The sequence below is a fragment of the Python bivittatus genome, unplaced genomic scaffold (assembly GCF_059951505.1).
Source record: "Python bivittatus isolate LINGU-HERP-01145 unplaced genomic scaffold, Pbiv_v1 ctg000080_np1212, whole genome shotgun sequence".
Classification (NCBI taxonomy): domain Eukaryota; kingdom Metazoa; phylum Chordata; class Lepidosauria; order Squamata; family Pythonidae; genus Python; species Python bivittatus.
This window is the reverse complement of record NW_028277035.1, coordinates 9,035,216-9,052,883: the sequence shown is the minus strand read 5'-3', so window position 1 is coordinate 9,052,883 and position 17,668 is coordinate 9,035,216. Positions and strand designations below refer to the sequence as shown.

General features: G+C 40.9%; 1 protein-coding gene across 1 annotated transcript; it reads right to left on the bottom strand.

Annotated features, from left to right (window-relative positions):
- Positions 1–441: 441 nt before the first annotated feature.
- LOC103054127 (cytochrome P450 2C5-like) lies at positions 442–16,571 on the bottom strand. Its single transcript, XM_088133465.1, has 9 exons — positions 16,119–16,571; positions 13,241–13,403; positions 11,225–11,374; positions 10,433–10,593; positions 7,120–7,296; positions 6,300–6,435; positions 1,499–1,686; positions 1,086–1,227; positions 442–952 (listed from the first exon to the last, which is right to left on the bottom strand). The coding sequence occupies exons 1-9, from the start codon at positions 16,293–16,295 to the stop codon at positions 750–752; spliced, it is 1,497 nt and encodes a 498-aa protein (XP_087989591.1). The 5' UTR covers positions 16,296–16,571; the 3' UTR covers positions 442–749.
- Positions 16,572–17,668: the final 1,097 nt, after the last annotated feature.

The window sequence follows — 17,668 nt, the reverse complement described above, 5'->3', positions numbered from 1 at the left end:
TATATTTCTTTTCTGACATGTTCATCAAGTTAGTACAAGGGAGACTCCATATCCTGGACACCCTTAAGAGGCAGACAGTCTTCCATTGCAGTAAATCTGCATTGAGAATTTCCCATTTCAAAGGGTCTAGACATAGGTAGGTTTATATCCTCTAGATCAGTGTTTCTCAACCTTGGCAACTTTAAGATGTGTGGACTTCAAACTCCCAGGATTCCCCAGCCAGACTTGCTGGCTGGGCTGGGAGTTGAAGTCCACACATCTTAAAGTTGCCAAGGCTAAGAAACACTGCTCTACACTAAATGAGGCCTCCTGAGGCATCTCTCTCTCCAGGTAAGTGAAATTTCTGCCAAACCAAAACACAACACAGAGGTACTATCGTAAGCTCTTGTGATTGCTGAATAGTATGTTCTGTGGATAGTGAACATGACTTTCCAATATCACTTACAATAACATGCCATTTTATTAAAACACTACTTTTACGAATGTAACCTGGGCAAAGCAACAAATTGCTACCAAAAATATGCAACATGAACTCTAAAAAACAGTGATCAGTAACTGATTATGTAGAACATTTTAAGAAATAGGAAGGAGAAGTAGTTTAGAAGATGTGTTTTCTTCAACATTCTTTAATATCCAGCAATGCTCTCAAAAATCTGCTGCAGAGAAGTGATTAAAGAAAGAATGAATTTCTTAATACTAGTGTTCTGAAAATGATAGTTTTTTCAAACTCTGTTCTTTCCTCCTCCTAATCATTGAACACAAGTGTTCACTGAACGTTTAATGGCTCGTATAAGGGGGTATTGATCCTTATTCCTGAGGTTCAAGTACAAAGACATTAAATCCTTCTCTTTACTGTCCCCAACCAGATGGAAGGTGAACTTCTGGAGCAGAGTGCTGAAGAACAGGAAGAGCTCCATCCGAGCCAGGGCCTCCCCTGGACAGGCCCGTTTCCCTGCAATAGCAAAGAAGAAAACAAAGCTTATTTGGGAAGTATACTTGCTGGAATTGTGTCTGATAAAAGAATAACATGGACCAAGTAAGCATGTTACTTTAGAACACATCCAATGCCTTCCAGAGGACTCTACCTGCTGAGAATGGCATGAAAGCATCTCTTTTCCTGAACTGGCCCTTTTCATCCAAAAAATGATCTGGGTTGAACCTCTCTGGAGTCTCCCACTGGAGAGGGTCAAAATGTACAGAGGTCAGCATTGCAGTGACAGCCATGTGCTAGAGGAAGAGGAAGAAACATATTTCATTAGTTGATGCTACTTCATGCGGAGAAGAAAGAGCTTTCAGTTCTCACTTGCCTAAAATAAAAGCAATAAGTGAGTACCACTCTGCCAATCCTCCATAAACATGGAGGGAAGGCGTAGTCATTTGTTTTAATACATATTTCTCTGAGTTGCTCTGTTATTCAAACTGCCTGGAATATGAAGGATTTAAGTCATTCTTTCTTTTCTTCCCTAGAGTACCTTCATAAATAGTTGTATCACCATACCTTGGGAATGTTGTAACCACGGAATTTTGTGTCACAAGTTGTTTCCCGCGGAAAATTCTCAAGGCTCCCTTTCCGATACCGTTGAAGCTCGTGGACAACCGCGTTAGTGAAAGGCATCCTTAAACGGTCTTCCATGTTTGGAGTACGGTTTGTACCCACCACCTCATCAATCTCCTGTTGCACCTTAGCTGTAATTTCAGATATATACATATATTAAGGAGATATGATTCTGGAAGGTTAAATCTACTTGTTCACAGAGAGCAAAAGCCTTTTACTTTCTCAAATTTTTGTACCTGCAATCAGCTTTCTGTCTGGATACAAGCATATTTTTTCAAAACACATACAGAGATGACAGTTCTAGGCAAAATAATGATTCTTTCTCCTCAGAAATCATTTCTCGATGGAAACCATATCAACTCTTGAAAGCTGTATCTGGAAGAAGGCTTTAAAGGTATTTTCACAACCAATTATATACAGGTTGAAAAGGATCTTACATTACTTAATAAATGTTGAGGCACTTAATAAAGTGGATTGGCAAAGGTTTCAGTAAATATATGGGCCTTCTTCACATACAGTGGGGCAAAAAAGTATTTAGTCAGCCACCAATTATGCAAGTTCTCCCACTTAAAAAGATGAGAGAGGCCTGTAATTTTCATCATAGGTATACCTCAACTATGAGAGACAAAATGGGGAAAAAAATCCAGAAAACCACATTGTCTGATTTTTAAAGAATTTATTTGCAAATCATGGTGGAAAATAAGTATTTGGTCAATATCAAAAGTTCATCTCAATACTTTGTTATATATCCTTTGTTGGCAATGACAGAGGTCAAATGTTTTCTGTACGTCTTCACAAGGTTTTCACACACTGTTGCTGGTATTTTGGCCCATTCCTCCATGCAGATCTCCTCTAGAGCAGTGATGTTTTGGGGCTGTCACTGGGCAACACGGACTTTCAACTCCCTCCCAAGGTTTTCCATGGGGTTGAGATCTAGAGACTGGCTAGGCCACTCCAGGACCTTGAAATGCTTCTTATGAAGCCATTCCTTCGTTGCCTGGGTGGTGTGTTTGGGATCATTGTCATGCTGAAAGACCCAGCCACGTTTCATCTTCAATGCCCTTGCTGATGGAAGGAGGTGTTCACTCAAAATCTCACGATACATGGCCCCATTCATTCTTTCCTTTACATGGATCAGTCGTCCTGGTCCCTTTGCAGAAAAACAGCCCCAAAGCATGATGTTTCCACCCCCATGCTTCACAGTAGGTATGGTGTTCTTTGGATGCAACTCAGCATTCTCTCTCCTCCAGACACGAGTTGAGTTTAGACCAAAACGTTCTACTTTGGTTTCATCTGACCATATGACATTCTCCCAATCCTCTTCTGGATCATCCAAATGCTCTCTAGCAAACTTCAGACGGGCCCGGACATGTACTGGCTTAAGCAGGGGGACGTGTCTGGCACTGCAGGATTTGAGTCCCTGGCGGCGTAGTGTGTTACTGATTTAGCCTTTGTTACTTTGGTCCCAGCTCTCTGCAGGTCATTCACTAGGTCCTCCCATGTGGTTCTGGGATTTTTGCTCACCGTTCTTGTGATCATTTTGACCCCACAGGGTGAGATCTTGCGTGGAACCCCAGATCGAGGGAGATTATCAGTGGTCTTGTATATCTTCCATTTTCTAGTTATTGCTCCCACAGTTGATTTCTTCACACCAAGCTGCTTGCCTATTGCAGATTCAGTCTTCCCAGCCTGGTGCAGGTCTACAATTTTGTTTCTGGTGTCCGTCAACAGCTCTTTGGTCTTGGCCATAGTGGAGTTTGGAGTGTGACTGTTTGAGGTTGTGGACAGGTGTCTTTTATACTGATACCAAGGTCAAACAGGTGCCATTACTACAGGTAACGAGTGGAGGACAGAGGAGCCTCTTAAAGTAGTAGTTACAGGTCTGTGAAAGCCAGATATCTTGCTTGTTTGTAGGTGACAAAATACTTATTTTCCACCATGATTTGCAAATAAATTCTTTAAAAATCAGACTGTGATTTTCTGGATTTTTTTCCCCATTTTGTCTCTCATAGTTGAGGTATACCTATGATGAAAATTACAGGCCTCTCTCATCTTTTTAAGTGGGAGAACTTGCACAATTGGTGGCTGACTAAATACTTTTTTGCCCCACTGTACTTGCTGTAACAAGAAGTATACTGCATACCACATAGCAGTCTCCCTCAAAGGGCTCTAGTGAACTTCGTGGACATATTCTACTAAAGCAGATAGATAGAAAATTGTGATAACTAGACAATGTTTTCATCTTCAGAAATAGTGAACCATCTTCTGGGAAAGTACAGTGGTACCTCTACTTACGAACTTAATCTGTTCCGTGACTCTAATCGCAAGTCGAGTTGGTCGCAAGTCGAAGTAAATTTTCCCATAAGGTTCAATGTAATTACTGTTAATTCGTTCCGGCATCCGCGGACCATGCGTCAGGGGCGGAAAAACGGCCACTGACCACGCGGCAGGGCGGAAAAACGGCCGTGGACCACATGGAATGGGCAGAAAAATGGCCACGGACCACGTGGAATGGGCGGAAAATGGCTCATAAGTAGAGGCAAGTTCTTAAGTAGAGGTAAATTTTTGCGGCCGGAGCTGATCGTATCTCGAAAATTTCGTAAGTAGGGGCGTTTGTAAGTAGAGGTACCACTGTATATTGTATTTGTGACTCTTCTCACAGATGATTCAGAGGCATTTAAATGGTGCTGCTGTTGGACTATGCCAACACTCCATTTGATGCAACTTGAACCAAAGTAGTCTTAGATTTAACTCCCTGTTCTTATGAGAGCATGACATGCCTGTGTCTTTGGAGAACCCCAGGCTTGAGGATTTGGCCTCTGAAGAAGCCATTGTTTAATTGTCTCATTTTGGTCCAGTTATCCAATTTTAGGTGCCTAGGCATCTGCTAATAAAAATGTGTACACACATCCATCTGAACGCCCTGGCATTATTAATCTAATAATTTAAATGTAATTAATAATAGAACTCCATAAAGCAATTGTGAATTAATTCAGTTGTCTGCTTTGTCCTATCCTTTATAAAAGGAAGCTTAGACTGATTCAAAAGCTTTATGAAATCTCATTTTCTAGAAGATCTGGTGGAGGACCCATGAATTTCCCAGGGCTGTAGGCTAGACTAGAAAATTGAATAACATCCTGGAAGTGTCAAACAAAGTTTTTGACACTGCCAAGACAATTGCATAAATGCAGTTTCTATAAGCAGAGCTTGACTCTTTGTTTTTTATTTTATTAATATCATTGGTTTATATGACCACCAATCACACTAATGCAACTCTGATGTCAGGCCCAGCCCAAGAACGATGATGAAATAGTCAAGTCCAGTCTAGTCCAGTCCAGTCCAGTCCCTTTATTAGCTTACACCTTATAGACAGGATCTTGCCAAACTACATCTACACTACAGCAACTAGTGGATATGCCCTGTGAGATTCTAGGGAGTGGCTGTCCTGAACCTCATTCACTTCCCATGCTCCCCCTGCAGAATGTGTTGCCTATTGCCGCCTTTCCCCTCCTGGAATGCACCCCCTCCTTCCTGATAGCCTTGATCTCCTGCATCTGGGAAGCTTACAAAATTTAAAAACCATACAAACCAAAGAATAACTGAAGAGAAAAATAAAACTAATATGGCATCTGAGGAAACCAGCAACCAATCCACCTGGTCTCAACTAACCCTCCAATACCCATGGCTTGTGAAATAGCCAGGTCTTAAAGGCTCTCCAAAAGGCCAACAGGGTAGGGGCTAAGCTAATGTTGGGTGGTGTGGTGTTCCAGAGAGCAGCTACTGTGACAGAAAGCGCACTTCCTGGGTACGGCAAGGTGACATTCTCTAATCAGTAGGACTCAGGGCATGCACCTCTTGCCAGATCTGATGGGATGGGGAGATAACTGGAGAAAGCCTTGCCTCATGCCATGAAGGGCTTTATGGGCGGCAACCAGCACCTTGAATTGCACCCAGAAGCCTACTGGGAGCCAGTACAGCTCACAAAGCAAAGGTATAACATGGGCATATCTAAATACCCCCATAACTGCTCCCACTGCCGCATTCTGACAAATTCAGTTTCTGGATATTCTTTAAGGGCAACTCCATGTAGAACACATTGGAGTAGTCCACAAAGAAGGTGACTAAAGCATGAGTGACTGTTTGCTTGGTTCAGGAAGGGGTGCAACTGGCACACAACACAAAGATTTGTAAAAGCCCTCTGATCACAACTGCCACTTGTTCTTCAGACAGGAGCCATGAATCCAGGAGGACACCCAAGTTGCACACCAATTCTGCCCAACCCCATACAGAATGAAAGCATCAGCAGGACCATCTCATCTCTCATGAATGCATTCACCACTGCTGAGACCCAACCACATGTCATCTCCCAAGAAACCTTAGGTAACCAGGAGGAACATGGGTCTAACACAGCCAAGTTCACTGCTCCAAGAACCCTGAATTCCTCTGGACTAACAGGATCCAATTCTGCCCAGATAACAAAGCCACACTCAGATTCAGCCAATTCCAAGGGATGTGCATCAAGGCCAGAGTCTAACTTGGGCAGAATTCAAGTGACTTTATCGACCAGATGACTAGAGTATTCCTCACTGCAGCCTTGTAAAGGTGGCTCCATATCCATCCCTTCTACACTTGAAACAGCACCACGGGATGGCTGTCTGCAGATGCAATAACCTTTCTGTCTTTATTGGGAGATTAATAATGGTATTCATAATTGCCTTTGCTGTTTTCATGGGTATATCTGTACCTTGAATATGTGGCAATTTAGCCATTGCCAAAAGGCTGTAGAACAAAGCTTCACTTGTGGTTATTGTCCCAGCAAAAAAGATTACATAGACAGACATGACAAGATCTTCAATGGTATAAAAATCTTCTGAGGAATTCTGAGGAAGGAGAAAGAGAAAAGGAAAAATTCTACTTGAAATTGAGATATTTCATGATACTCTGTCAAACTAAAGAAAGCTTAATTCACTCAAACTGATTTTGGAATATATTTTTAATCCTGTGGTATGTCTTTGTTGGCATTTAATGCTGATGCAAAAAACAGCTAGTCCAGATCATTATCTGACCACCAATGGTATATTTACCACACTGGACTGTTGGAGTACTCTGACTTAGACTATGGTTATTGTTCATAGCTAGGCTAAAGTAGCTCTGATGGTGTATGTTCAGAAAACACAATGGTCCAAACAAAGAAGCTTGGAGGTTGTATTTGAGACCTAATTCTAATGGAAACTGTTTGTATATGATGATTCCAAGAACCTATCTTTGTTCCTCTTTGTAGAAGACCTCTAAGACAATGTCTTTGGAAAACCAAATTTTAGAGGGGGGGGGATACAGATTTTACATTTTATTTTGGTTTGTTGGGAAAAATATTGAACTAAGTATTAGGAACCTAATATAGCCTTTAGTGGCAGCAACTACAAATAGAAAGAAGTATACATCAAGAACTGGACAAGTAGAGGTTGTCCAAGAATGAAGAGAGAAGTTGGAGAATTGGTTTCTTGTTGGGACTACTCCTGATATTTGGGAGTTGCACAAATAATAAAAACATTTAATATACCTACCTTCTCTGACTTAATAAGAAAGCAATCAATATAGTCACGGGGGTTCTGAGGATCCAATGTCCTCCTGTGGAACTCCACCTTCTCACGGATAAAATCACAGACTTTTTCAGAATCAGAAAAAATCTTGATGTGTTTCCCAGGAAAATAGCCCATTAATTTGGGGAAAGTATTGTAGACCTGTAAAATAGATTATATTGTACAGCCTTATCTTTTTAGACCAAATGCTTAAAAATTCAGAGAGGAATTTTCCAGTGAACTTGGCTAATGGGTAATGGTGTAACTGTTCACAATGCTGTAGGCAGGAATAGGAGGGACTCTTCATCAAGAATGGGCAATAGGACTGTGCAGATCTTTGATTTGATTTAAAGGAGATCTGATAAATCACCCTTCCAACTAAATTTTTGACTCCAAACTTCCCTGGACCAGTAGACTCTGGCTTATGATTCCTAGGTCCAGTGAAGTCCTGCAGTCCAGCTCATGGGCTGAGTTGCAGCCTTGCTTTGCACTTCAGAGGTGAGAGATCTGATGCCCAAGATCTGATGGCAGCTCGCTCGCATTGCATCATTGGAGGCAAGGCCACTCAACATTGCACATGGTCAGAGGAAATGGGCTTGCTGGCTTCTCTCTGCCACATCCAGCCAGGAGGACAAGCTGTAAAGGACATAAATGCCTCTGAGCCATGCAGGGTGTCTAGAGAGAGGGTGTCAACTAACATAGAGGGTGAGCCAAGGAGAAGGCTCAGAGCTCAGCCTCTGCGAGGCCCAGACCCAAATGACCTTTAATTCCTTGATGGCTGAGCTGCAATAACTATTCTGTACTCACTCATCTCCCATCTTTCATTTAGGAACTCAAGGTGGCATGCGTAGCACTCCCTCCTCCTATTCTCCCTCACAGCCACAACACTGTGATGTAGGTGTGGCAGCTAACATGGGGTACTGCAAGGGAAGCACTCCTTTTGTTCTTGGAAAGCATGTGTGATGCTGGGTGCATTTGCTAAATTGGGAATGGGAGGGGAACGGGAGGTGCGTGTGGAGCATAACAGGGAGGAAGGTGAAAGGTGATTTTCAGCAGAAAGGAAATGCATCTGGGAGTTTGTGGGCTCTGAAATTCCCATGTATGTATGGCAGTAGGAGAGATAAGGAAGGGAAAATACACAGGGAAAAGGGAATGGTATATGATGGCCCTTTACAACATTGGTTGCTATGTTGTAAAAATGGGAGCCTTCCACTACACAGACATCTGCTGAACAACTAACTTGGCCCAAATTGCCTGACCCCCCAAATTCCTTAGTACTCTGGATGTCTGCTTCATTTTCCAGAAGGTTGAAGAAGAGACAAGGGCATTGGCTCTCATAGATCAGATTGTAATCCGTAAGAAAGGACTGGTTAAAGGGGTAAGAGCAGTGCCAACTTGGAAGGAAATGGCCACACCATTGTGGGGTTAAATAGCATAGAAGGAACAGTTGCAACATAGTCGTAATCAATCAATCAATCAATCAATCAATCAACTAACCAACCAACTTTATTAAACTCACTGACTAACTCAGACAGGAAGAAGATAAATTCTGAGGCAGCAAATAAAATCCTTATAAAACTAAATAAAAATGAAATAGACTATTAGAACATTATAACATTGACACAGTTCAAAATAGGACATATTTTATATATAGTAAAGCAAAACTTAGCCACATTAAAAGAAGTAAAATCACATTGGTCGGACAATACTAACATGAATCTTGGTGACCTGAAAACCTAATTAGATGGGGACTTAGCTTATTAGCTATAACCAGACATCTTTATATTAAGGGCAATATAACAAAACATAGCTCATCAGATTTAGATGATTGAGGGGGGATGATTTGGGGGGGGAGGAGGGAAAGATAACACTATGATTGCACCCCACCCAAAGTTTACTGTAAAATGTGTTAAAAATGTTGTTTCAATTGCAACAGAATAAAGGAATGGGCCCAAAGGCTAGCAAAATACTTGTCTTCCAAAATGCATCCTGCTTTGCAATGAAGGATCAAGCCTATGAATTAACATTATCTGCAAATGAGTATTGCTTTGTTTGTTTAGGGATTGCCTAATATGCATTGCTAAGCAAGGCTGCACATAATAGGGCCCGAAGTCAAGGCTAACATGGCTTGATGACAGGTTTTGCTCATTTCCTCAGCTCTCAACTTCTGCAATGCGGCAACAAGTCATCCCTTTGCTCTCTCTTGTGCAATGGAATTTTCTATCCCATTTATACTAAGGCAACTGGGTTGGCATTTCAATTTGTTTATCGGCAGTCTGAATAACACCTCAGTGCTGACCCATAATGCCTCTCGGAGTGAAACCTTTTCTTTTGGTTCTTTGGGCAAGATTCCAGCCATTCAATGGTGTATAGATGGATGCCCAGCTGACCCTTGGAGGTGTTGGCTAAAATATACTACTTTGAGAAAGGGGGGCTATGAAAGCCACTTCCTTTGGGTCAGTCTCTTCCTCTATCTCCCCCTTTCACCTCTACCTACAAGCTTACATTTCTCCTTCTGATCAGTAACAGGATTTCTATCAGACCACTTTGAGACTTCTCCTTGCATCCATAGGGAATGTCAACAACCTGCCAGCTACTCTGGCATTTATTTGCAATTGGGTTAAGTCCATTGTGAAGTCCTCTTAACACAGAGTGTTACAAAGAATCCACAATGCTGGAATTTATGTCACACTGAGAGTTGCCCCTGCGTATCCAGGAAGGAAAGACCAGGAGATCCTTAAGCACTGGGCTCTTTGTTGGACAACTAAAATGTTGCTCAGCTGTTTTCTTACACCTGCTGTGTCTCCTTAAAAGAGATACAGTGGGAAGTGCAGTTATTGCAGTGAAACAGTTGAAGCTATCCTGCTGAAATTTGCAGGATTAACATCTTTTGGAGAGTCTACCATCTCTGCACACATTCGTCTGTTTTAGCTTGTGGACCATATTTTATCAAATTGATCTTAGATTAGCTCCAAAAAATATTTTTCTCATTCTGTCTCATTGCACTAAATCAAATCACTTTGGGACTGATTTGCACAGGTCTGCTCCTAATATCCTGCCCTTTTCCTTGTGTCTGCTCACATTTTCTACTCCATTTCTCAGAATTCTGTAATGTTAACTATTTCTACATGATCTCATAACAATGTAGAGTTGCAGCATTAAGTTCATCTCAACATGGGAGATTCCTTAATTATATGCCCTTTTTAGAATTTTCTCTATGTTCCTCTTGTATTCACAAAAGCTGTTTGGGGAGGATGTTTGCTAAAAAAGGGGAGGCTTAAGAATAGGAGTAACTTACCAGTCCTAAGAAACTGTTAAAATAGCCCATTTGATTTGCCAAAGTGTGCAGCTGCTTCAGGAAGGTCTGATCACCATAATCAAATCGATTACCCAAAATGACAGAGCAGATCACATTAGAAGCTGCATTCAGGCTGATCCCTTTTGGGTCAAAAGGCTGCCCTGCAAAGACAATAGAACCAAATCATTAAGAGGTGACAATAAGGATATCCATTTTCTCAGATTTCATTTCAAGTTTGAAAAAAAGATGAATGAAATTTGTAGTACTGGACATTTTAATCTGTTCGCCCAGAACACCTGCAGACTCACTTCATTGGGACACAAGCACTGTCCCATTTGTATATAAGTTGTGATGTGGCCTGCATGCACACAAGGGGTGGAGCTTGTGACAAAATGGGGCAAGAGGCCTTGAGTGATATCTGTTAACCCACCTGTTGTTGGTAGGCTTAGCATGTGGATGAATCAAAGCATCTTGGCTGAGTTTTATGGATACTATCAGTGTAATGATTGCATCAAAGATCACAGGGGGGGGGGCGAACTTTATCTAAAATGCTAAAGTTTAATCTGCAAACCAACATTTTGGCTGATAGTTGTTCCATGCCAGAATACATAGAGGGAAATAGCATTGCCCAGCTCTATGGTGCAATACTGTTCCCCTTTCTCTTCATGCTGCATTCCTTGAGAAGGACAAATTGAATCGCTTTCCGTATAAGAGTCCATCCCAACTCTGACAACAGCCTCAGCAGCCATTTTTCTTTTGGCTTTCTCTGGAATAAGCTGGACCAAAGAGGACCTTGTCTGGTAGCTATTTCCTCCACCAAGCACAGAGCTTCCTCCTGCACCCTCTCGGACATGGCCGTCTTTCCCATCCCGAAGTTCCTCAGGGTAGAAAGGGTGAACCGGCGCAGCTCCCTCCATTTGGTCTCGTTCTTGCTAAGAATTCCTGCAAAGAAGGAGGTGAACAAGAAGGGGCCAAATTTCATATTCAGGAAGCAAACTTAAATGGAGAGGCAGACTGACACTCAACACCATATGACAACTCTTCCTTCTGTAAAGAAGTATTATCATGCAAGGTAAAGATTTATTCTTCACTGGATAGGAAGGTCCTGCATGATTCAAAAATGATTCAGAGGAAGTGCTCTATTCATTCAATAATTCACTGGTTTTTTCTGGCTTCCATGAGAACCTGGAAAAAGCTGCTCCTGCTGTTGCTGCTCCTGCTTTAAGGCATCCATTCATTCATGGGAACTGGGCTGTGAAAGGAGCAGCCCTTTTTGCAGACTTACCTGGAAGCCTGAAAGAAGCCAGATTGCTGCCCTCAGTGAGGTCTGAAGCCCCTTTTCCAAATCATGTTTGAAGAAGGCACACGCTGTCTAGACCTGTTCAAAGAAAGGCTGGGTAGCTCTGTTGGTGATTGAATTTGGACTCCAGTGCAAGCAGGATGTTGGACCCCATGGCTTAAGTGGATCCTTCCAACCACATTATTCTATGAAGGAAGGGAGGAAAGGTCACATCCGTGTTCTGCAAGAGTTTGTCTTGCTGCTGGGAGAGAAGTGCTGACATTCCCAGGCAGCCTAGACAAAGAAATGCAACCTTGAAGAAGTACACATGAGATCATCTTCTTCCTTGTTCCTTACTTCTACTCCACATTGTTGGCAGCTGCTGGGTTAGAAGGTCAAAATATCTGGTGGAGGAATCCAGACACTTCTTTCAGTAATTCCATGAGATAGAAAAAGCCAGAAAACATTTAACAGGTTTTTTTCCCCTAATTATAATATTGCTACCAAAGCAAATAAGAAACTAAAGATTACACTCAGTCTGGTGGTTATTCTGGTGGCAATATTATCCTGTGTATTTCTTTGACAATAACCTTTTCATAGGAAAATTAGTATTCTTAATTGATTTTGTTTTCTCTCCACCCCCCCCCTTTTTTTTTTGAAGACTGAACTGTTAGAGATTGATTATGTCTTTGCATCTGTGAGCCTATTTGGACCACTAAGGCAAATGGCCAAAATAGAACAAAATGATCTATCTATCTATCTATCTATCTATCTATCTATCTATCTATCTATCTATCTATCTATCTATCTATCATCATCATCATCATCATCATCATCATCATCATCATCATCATCTTTCTATCTTCTATCATTTTATTCAGCTTCCCTCTCTTCAAGGTGTAACATAGGTAGAACTGAGGGTTTTCTGTCCTCATGGATCTCTTAATAAATTGTCAACCAACTACAAATGTTGCTATTTATATAAATATAATTAATGTGAAGTCAGGTTTGAGTTCTGGTGACTTAATGAACATGTCCTTATGACTGTCTTTTCAACAACACAAAAATATTTTTTTCCCTGGGATATATTTGAATTTCCCCATCTATCCTTCATTCCTAGCATCCGCTGGAGTCTCCCATCCAAGTAACAATCATACCCAACTATGCTTATCTTCAAGCCCAGACAAGGTCAGTCGGCTGTTGCCACTTGCTGCTTATTTGTGCTCTTATGGAAAGCACGGGGTGAATTGCCTTGGGACCTTGGCTGCACCTTTCTCTTCTAGGGGTGTAATTTTTCTTTTTTAATCATCTCTCAGTTTGCATCCAAAGAGATGGTATCAATGGGAGCCTCTTTGGGATTCTCATAGTAGCTTTTGTGGGGATTGTGGCAAGGAAAGGAAAAGATGGAGGCTTCTTCTCCGTGCCCCAGTTCCAAGGTTCTTGATTGTGTCCCATGGTTCATGTAAGATACATCACATCTAGAAGTGAAAGCATTGTCAAAGCAAATGAGGGAAGCTAAGAGAGTCTACCTTGCCCCTTTGTTACTCTCTCATCAAAGGGGACATCAGGACGCCCTCCAAACTCTTCTGCGTGATCCACCAGAGCATCTTTCACCACCTCGTAACTACAGAGCACAACCAGAGGTTTTGGTCCCATCCAAACAGTAAAGACAGGGCCATACTTCTCAGTGAGCTGAAGGCAGAAATAAAAAGGTCTGATGAATTAGCCCACATTTTTTTTTTGAGTAAACTGTAACAGGTAGTTATAATTATCCTTTGAGAAACAGTGTGGCATAATGGTAAAAGTCTTGAACTAGTCTCAGTAAAAAATTAAAAATAGAAAATGTATCTCTTCAGGAGACCTGTAAATCTTATTATTCTAATTTTTAATGACTGCCACATTTTTTTTTTCATTTTTCCCCACTTCAAGAGATTTGCCAGAATCTGGCCAGATCTTTCACCATTTTCCCAATATTTCTGATGTAACCATGTTAATACAAATGGAGTTGGCTGAAAATTTAAACTGATTAGGCTGTGATATGAGAAATCAAGGAGAGCTAAGATGTTTGCACAGATAGATGTCTTAAAACCAGTCTATATATGGAGATAAAACCACATCCATCCTGGCTCCAGAGGAGGTCATGATGAAGCACAATAGAATATAAGATAAAGGACCACTATTAATTGCAGAAGTGAAATAACTTAACTAAATGTATTAACTCTTAGAGGACTTTGTAAGTGTACTTGCAGCAAGTTAGGAAGAAATTAAAATTGTTAATGGAAAAAAAGTTGTAGAGGGTATACATAAGAGTTTTTTGGCTTGAGAGGGCAGGAAAGGGGACCAAGAAGACCTTCATCAGCTTCCACCTTGGACTGAAGAGAAACTTCAGTGAAGGAATCTTCTGCAAGGCTTCACTATCAGCCTAAAAAGTTTTGGAGGGAAGAAACGGAGGAATAAGTAGTAAAAAAGAACAGTAGCACTAAATGTTGTATCCAAAGCTTCAGATAACCTAGTGAACGATTTTTTGAGGAATAAGTTATAGAGGATTTCCTGGATTTGAGAAATTATAATTTGTGCTGGGAAATTTTCAAAAGAATGTAGTCAAAGGGAGACCTATGTAGACTTATTCCTTTAAATGTTAGCGGTCTGGGAGATCTTACTAAGAGAACAAGAATTATTAACTATGTTAAATCATTTAAGCCACATGTGGTTATGTTTCAAGAAACATAAATAAGAGATGTGTGATTTAGCAATTTTTGAGAAAGTTCTATATTCAGTTAATCAGAGAAAATTCTTGGACAGACTTGTTCAACACTAAAGCTTACCATTTTTTTTTAAAGAATGACAAGATCAGGTGAACTCAGGATATTGTTGTAATTACAGTTTTTTCTTTTTTGTTTGCTTTCTCATATATTTCTTTGTGTAATGTTTTTGTTTTATTTTGGTGGATGATAAATTGTTCATACTTATTTTATTTTACATTATTTGTTTGAAAATGAATTAATAAAAATTATCTAAAAAAAACAGAAACAACAGATAGGTTGAATAAGATAAAATAAAATTGTACATCTATGCTTACTTCACAATAGGACAGCATAAACATTCTTTGGCTAGAATTGGGGTCTGGTTGCTTTTGTGGCATAGTGACCCAAATGTGCCAAAACACTCTGTATCGTCTTTACAGTTAGCAGAGAATATTTTCTATGCTGCAGGTACTACCAAAGCTGGTAACCTAGTCTATACTTTTTCTAATTTACTAGAAAGAGTTTCTGTGCCTGCAGATAATAATCCTATGCTTTTGAGAGTGTGTTAACCTATTTTTATGTAACACAGCAAAAGTGTTGGTGCTGCAGACTAGCAAAGCTACTGAAGACTTACTGTATGTACGTTGCCCTGGCAGGGCTGGAACAAAAGCAGTTGACAAATTAAGTGGGAAAGGAAAGAAGGAAGAGAAACAGCTGCCTTTAAAGGAGAGGAAGATTCCACAGGCCCACCGAGAGAATGCGGTTACTGTACAGAAGGCATATTTGTCCCCACGTGCATATTGGGGGTTCCCTTGCTCCAGGCTTGTCTATGGAAATGTAAGAGGGGGCACCTCAGCAATGACGCCTGTTCACAGAGGGCTAGCCCCTTAGGAATCAGGCCGCTTGCTGGCTTTCCTTTCAGATTTTCCTCTAATAACAACATGTTGGGAAACCAGGATGAAAGTGGGATTTCCTGTTTGGCCCAAAATTAAGCCTCCAAAATGGATGGGTCTTCAGGAAAGATCTGCACCTGGGGAAGGTTTCTTGGAACCTGGGTGGGTTGTGGTCAGAGATAACAGCTAGGACTGCCAGGAAGCCAAAAGAAAAGTGCTGCGTGAACTGGAAAGGCTGTGTATCACCCACTACAGCTATTATGCACCTACAATATTCTCTACTGAATTTTATTTAATTTTAGCTAAAAGGTGCAAAACACAGTAGTGAGGACCATAAAATATATCTATATTAATATATCTGCAACTGCAGAACTACCATGCTCACATGCATTTTGTCCCCAAATGCATCCTAGATGCATCCAAATGCATCCAAATGCACTCCAATGAAAAGTCAATGGATATTAGGTACTGTGTTCTGGTGTTAGACTAAGCTGCCCTAAGGCAGTTCCAACCTTAGACTTCTTCCTGAAAAATAAATAGCAAAAATAGGAGAATAAAGCGATATATTAATTCTCTTTTACATTTAAGGGCAGGAAAATACTACAGACATCTGTCTTTCCTGTAGGGAAATAATGGAGAACTACACAAGGCCAGGTAGAGGACAACTTACATTGTGTCCTTGCTTATCCATCCTTTCCTTCCAGGCAGTGAGTGTTCGCTTTGTGTCACAGAAAAGGGCAAGGAACCAGCACAACAAGAACTGTTCTTACCTGGGAATAGGATTTGTACAAAGGCAGGCTATTCTTCTGAAATAAGTTCCCCAGGAGAGGCCACGGAGTGGGTCCTGGAGGCAGCTCCGCTGTCTTCTTGTACATTTGAAAGGACGCAAAGACGACAGAGAAGAGCACACTGAGAAGGATCAGAATTGCTGCCCCAACCAACACCATCGTTCTCTGTGAACTTCTGCTTGTCAGAAATCCAGTCAACAGCTTAAGGGAGCATGGAATTGGGGGGGGGGGGCTCCTGTCCAGACTGTGTATAAACTTCCTAATCTTCCTTTCCTATGCGCTCTTTGTTTTGATTAAGCAAGGTGAGTAACTCGTTTGTTCTAGTCTATATTCCCTGGTTCTGGAGACTGAAATCTCAGCTCTTCATGAACATCTATGCAGTCTAACTCTGCTTGATCTGAAGAAATCCCCAAACCTGAGAGAGAAAGTTGGAAACCCCACCCTAAACCAAATTCGTGGTTGCTTCCAACCTTCCTGTGTTATTGATTTATTTATTATGGATTAATTTTCAATGGACTATTTCTTCTGCCAGAGTAAACCTGGTTAATTATGAACATTCATGTACTCTGACCCTGTCTGAATGTGCATGACCTGCCATTTGAAATTTAGTATTGCAGTTAATGGGGCCATGCAGGGCACTTTAGATTCAGTTTCAAAAAGTTGTTTCAAGAAATAATGGAAAAGTCAAAGGAGTAGAAGTAAAGGAAAAAGAATAGGTAATGAACATATTTGCAGAAATAGGTAATCCTTGCTTAATAATGCTAATTGGGACTGGAAACTCTATCATTAAGCAATGCAGTCATAAGTTGAAAAACCACGTGTCTGCATGGCTTAACAATGGCAGTTCCAGTTCCAGTCCCAGTTGAGGACCATGCAAGGACCTCATGTGACCACGACTTGCCATTTCCTGCCAGCTTCTCGGCTGACTTTGCTTATTGGAAGCCTGCTGTGAAGGTCTCGAATCGCAATCACGTGAGTGCAGGACACACTGACAGTTGGAAGTGTGAGCCAGTTGCCAAGTGCCCAAAATGTGATTACAGAGCCATGAGGCTCTGGGACAGCTGTTACTTTGAGAACAGATCATAAGTATCACTCATTCAGAACCATCATAAGTTTGAACAGTTGCTGAATGAGTGGTCATTAAACAAGGACCCCCTGTAACATGGCTCTTGTGTTATCTAATCTACTTCATCTGGTTTTAGAAACTGATAAGACTTTGGGGACATTTCTAGACTACCAGCTAATTTCAAAAAAATTTTCTCTAAATCAGTTGAGCTATTCATTCCATATAAGCTTTCATTATTTAGATGCATAGATTATAAAGAATATGAATGTTGTTAAACTAATTATCATTCTGTTTGGAAACAGTTATGACAAATATGACTGGATGGTATTACATATTTATTTTGGGTGAGACTGCATCAATTAAAATATCTGCTTTACCAAAACTGCTATTCTTACCCTTTAATTTGCTTCATAAACAACAAAAAGTTCAGCAATATAAAACTGAACTTTTCGGTTTTAGTTCAAAA

Excerpts from the sequence above, each read along its gene's own strand:
- LOC103054127 (XM_088133465.1), bottom strand. The coding sequence starts at position 16,295 with ATGGTGTTGGTTGGGGCAGCAATTCTGATCCTTCTCAGTGTGCTCTTC. Across the intron at positions 6,436-7,119 it reads TTCTTATTAAGTCAGAGAAG|AATTCCTCAGAAGATTTTTA; the intron begins GTAGGTATATTA and ends CTCCTTCCTCAG. Across the intron at positions 953-1,085 it reads TTTCATGCCATTCTCAGCAG|GGAAACGGGCCTGTCCAGGG; the intron begins GTAGAGTCCTCT and ends TTGCTATTGCAG.